This window comes from Bison bison, unplaced genomic scaffold, assembly GCF_000754665.1.
Source record: "Bison bison bison isolate TAMUID 2011002044 unplaced genomic scaffold, Bison_UMD1.0 scf7180017848960, whole genome shotgun sequence".
Classification (NCBI taxonomy): domain Eukaryota; kingdom Metazoa; phylum Chordata; class Mammalia; order Artiodactyla; family Bovidae; genus Bison; species Bison bison.
Genome location: NW_011479533.1, coordinates 63,446 through 68,174, shown reverse-complemented (window position 1 = coordinate 68,174; position 4,729 = coordinate 63,446). Strand labels below are relative to the sequence as shown.

The 4,729-nt window shown below is 34.6% G+C and overlaps 1 protein-coding gene across 1 annotated transcript in view; it reads left to right on the top strand.

The window, feature by feature from the left end:
• The first annotated feature begins 2,011 nt into the window (after nt 1-2,011).
• Nucleotides 2,012-4,729, top strand: part of LOC104993129 (dystrophin-like) — a 60,990-nt gene continuing 58,272 nt past the window's right edge. Inside the window, exon 1 of the mRNA XM_010846249.1 lies at nt 2,012-2,311. Coding sequence (XP_010844551.1) covers nt 2,012-2,311 — 300 coding nt within the window. The remainder of the gene's footprint in view (nt 2,312-4,729) is intronic.

The following is a 4,729-nucleotide window of genomic DNA, read 5'->3' as shown; positions in this document are numbered from 1 at the left end:
CAAAACCAAATTATCCCAAGCAGAATATCCCATGAAACATCCAGATGTCTCAATGTCTCAATAAAACCAGTTGCTTCCTTAACTATTACAAGGGTATTAGAGGAATAGTTTGCTCCTGCAAACCACAGGCTGCCTTTTTTAGCTGTATATGTGGAAATGATATTTGTGGTTTGTTTTCTGCAGTGTCATCTTGAATAGTGTCCAACTCTGAAATTAGCGAAACTAGAGCTGTGTTTCAAATGAATTGAGAGATGTGGTTTGGCAGCATAGCATAATTACAACAAAATATAAATCAGAGTATCTGAGCAGAGAAAAGTAGAAGAGAATAAAATAATATAGTTGTTGACTTCAAATCCATGTTTTTTATTCTTTATGAAGAGTGAAAGGGGAGGCATGTACAAGTTAGCAGAACTTCAGGCCTCATATTTGCTAGAGATGGTCTTCAGACTTCTTAATAACTTACTGGTCTTTTAACTGAATCATATTATCAGAAAGTTGTATAAAATGGACATTCATAAAAGAAGATTCTCCTGGACAAGTTGGTCTTCACTAGATCACAATAGCCCCTTAAATACTTTAATCTAGAGGAAGACTCTTACACTGAGCTTATGATCTCTTTTGAGTCTGTGAATATATGTGGGAATAGGAAACATTTGAGTATTCAGTATTTCAGAAATATTAGGAAGTTATCAGTGCTATCATAGCTATGTTTTAATGTCCATATTATATTTAATATTTTTCTTTAGTGTAATTTATTAAAGAAGTTGCTATGTAAACACATTGTGTGTGTAAGAACATTTACATGTTGTGAACTCTACAGAATTAATAATGTGATATTGCTGTACTCTCGTTAGTATGGCATTAGTTACATATCACACTTTGAAAAAAAATTAAATGAGATGAAATTTGCTAAAAGACAACATATTCCGTAAGACATAGTAGGTTTTCTGGAAGGCTAAAGTTGATAATGATATGGTTATGTTTCCATTTTGCCCTTGATAGACTTTTTTCTGCTTGAGTATTTCTGTAGCTCGTTTTCAAATATTCAGATCAACCTCCACATTTGTAAATGATGTGTAAATAATTCAAAAATCTTCTTTATAATTAGAAAGATTTTTTTTCCTAATGCTTGTTTTCTTTCTTTGGACTCATGTTCAGTCTGCTTCTTTCTGGCTTTGTATAGCATAAACAGATAATTAAATTGATTTTTTTTAATACATGTTCACTTTTTACAAAATAGAAGTAGAGTCATGGATGTAGAAAGCAAACTTCTGGTTACCAGAGAATAAGAAGAGGAGAAGGATAATTTGGGAGATTGGAACTGACATATATACACTACTGTATATAAAATAGATAACTAATAAGAACCTGCTGTGTAGTGCAGGGAACTCTACTTAATACTTTATAATGGCCTGTGTGGGAAAAGAATCTATGAGTGGATACATGAATATGTATAACTGATTCAGTTTGCTGTATACCTGAAACTAACACATCACTATAAATCAACTAGATGGCCAATAAAATTTTTTAAAAAGAAATTGGAAATTTACAATTTTATGCCCATATTTTAATTAAAGACATGTATGACACAGTGATCAATAAAGGGATTTTAAACAAAAAATCCAAATAATAACAATTCAACTAATTGTAAATCTTTTTAAAAAGTGAAAATATGTTACTTTTTAGACGTATAGTTTAATAATATACATGATATTTAGCGTTTATTTGGAAATATCCAAAAAGTTATTTGACTGCAATCTTCCATCCCCCCATCATAACTTTGTGCATTTTTTGTTTTTATTTAAATGTATTCTACTCTACTATATCTTATGTATCCTTAGCTAGTACTTTGTTGTATTCATGTTCTTTGATAAAATGCAACTCCAGCAATTTGCAATCAACAATCAGAAATCATATTGATACTTCAGCTTCTTCAATAAATAAATGATTTATTTGAAATCATTCAGATGATGAATAGTTTTAAACTTGAGTCAACATTGGTTTTCAGATAATGTCTTTCAGTTTGTGGCTTCAGTGGATATATATATTTGTTAAATCTGTCTTTCTAGAGGGTGTTAATGCTGACAGTATCAAACAAGCCTCAGAACAACTGAACAGCCGGTGGATCGAGTTCTGCCAATTGCTAAGTGAGAGACTTAACTGGCTGGAGTATCAGAACAACATCATCACTTTCTATAATCAGCTACAACAATTGGAGCAGATGACAACTACTGCAGAAAACTGGTTGAAAACTCAACCCACTACCCCATCAGAGCCAACAGCAGTTAAAAGCCAGTTAAAAAATTGTAAGGTAAGAATCTTTGCTCCTATTTGGAGCATCATAAATAGGACTTTCTTAGAAATTTCCAGAAGAATAGAAGAGTACTTAATGATAAAATTTTCTTCTTATGGGTTTAGTGAAACACAGTAAAGATTAAAATAAAAGTGAAGAAAATAATTTTAAACAGGTAACATATGGATACCTGAGTCCTGCAAGCTTAGTTATACATAATTAAGTGATTTTGTCAGATTGCAGAATGATGAGGCAGTATTGGAATGTGGGAACCACATGTATCCTATGGAAAGTGGAAAATAATTTGGAGCTCTTTCTTTTAACAGTTAAGAGGAAAACCCAGTCATATGTTCAAAATGTGGAATCCACACAAACACACAAGCAGATGATATCCTATATAATCAGATATATGAGGAAAATCTTTTTAAATGGCAGTTATTAAATTTGGAAAACAAGAGGAAGGTCATTTACAAAAATACTTTTTATATGTGCTTGGAATATAGAGGAATCTCAAGGGATAGTACAGTAACCTAGCATCAGAGCTGTTATTATTCTTAAAATAGAAGGGATCAGGGAGAGAGAAGTTACAGAAAGCCTGAAGATGAATTAGATGTCCATTGTAAAGACAGCTTTCAGAGCCAGTCCAAGTGCTAACACAGGAATGGAGCCAGAAAAATAGACACTCTGTTTTACTCTCTTTCTTGCCTCCAGAATCTGAACAGGACTCCCCATCAACTAAAATTAATCAGAAGTCAGAGGACAAAAAGCGGTAGTCTATAACTGTCATTCTCCTGGGCTACAGGAGAAGGTTGGCTGTGTATCTAGTAGGGTAAACAAGATACAACACACACAAAAGGGCTGCGAAAGAGACTAATAGAGTATTCTGCATGTGTAAGAAAACAGATATATCAGTAGAAACAACGTGAACTTTTTGCATAAGTAGTTACTACAAAATGTTAGTTTGCATAGTTAAAAACTTTTCAAGGGAAGTGGGAAGTTGCTTACAGGATAGATGAAAAGGTTTCCAGGAGGAACTTTAAGGGTAGACTGAGATGACTGGGTTTAATGTTAAAAGCAGTAAATGAGGGTTAATCTGCATACTTTGGAAATAATGGTTTAAATAATGGGAAACTGAAGATGGAGAGATGACATGGTTGGTTTGGAGGCTATTGAACCCAGAGTGATGGGAAATTCAAAGTTATTTTGAAGGGGAAGTCAAATGAAGGATTTGATGATGATTCTTCACATGATGAAACTACAGCTTTACTAGGAAGTAAATAAATTTAGCAAATACATTTGTGGATAAAGAATACCATATAGTGAGGCATTTATTTTATTAGTGTAATATGTAAGTATAGGGAATTTCTTTTCCCTATAATTCTAGATACATTTTGCTATTAAAGAATAGAATCCATGACTTTGTTCTGTGAATTAGTGGAATATTTCACCTATATCATTTCTTGCAATAAAAAAATCTGATGATACTTATTTAACCTGTTTCTTGAGATTCAAATATAAATATTAATTACATCTTCAAACTGCATTCATCCGTAAAATGCATATTCAGTGTCTCTAATGTGGCCAAGAATGATATTAAGTGTTTTAACTGATTCGGGCTGCCATAACAAATACCGTAGACTGGGTGGCTTAAACAAAGAAATTTATTTTCTCACAGTTCTAGAGGCTGAAAATCCTAGATGAATGTCTGGCAAGGTTCAAATTCTGGTGAGAACTCTGTTTCTGGCTTGCAGACAGCTGCCTTCTCACCACGTTCTCACCTGGTCTTCTCTTGGCACATGTGCATGGAAGGAGAAAGATCTCTCTCTCCTTGTAAGGCCACTGGTCCTGTCAGATAAAAACTCTGTGTTTAAGACCTTATTTAACCTTAATTACTTACTAAAAACCTCATATCCAATTATAGCCACCTTGTGAGGTTAGAGTTTCAGCATGTAAATTTGGGGGAGCATCATCCAGTCCACAGATTCTCCCTGTACCCCCTATTTAGGTCCTTGTCACATACCACGAGCCCCCAAAGTCCAGAAGTCATAACTCATTCCACCATCAACTCTAAAGTCCCAAATCTCTTCATCATTTAAATCAGATATGGATGAGACTCAACATATCCCGAGATAAAATGCCCCTCCAGCTGTGGACCATTAAAACCAGGACAACATATGTGTTTTCAAAATATGATGGTGGGACAGGCATAGGGAAAGGCATTCCCATTCCCAAAGGAGTAAAAATAGGGAAGAAAGAAGGGATGATAGATCCTGCTGCTGCTGCTAAGTCACTTCATTCGTGTCCGACTCTGTGTGACCCCATAGACGGCAGCCACCAGGCTCCGCCGTCCCTGGGATTCTCCAGGCAAGAACACTGAAGTGGGTTGCCATTTCCTTCTCCAATGCATGAAAGTGAAAAGTGAACATGAAGTTGCTC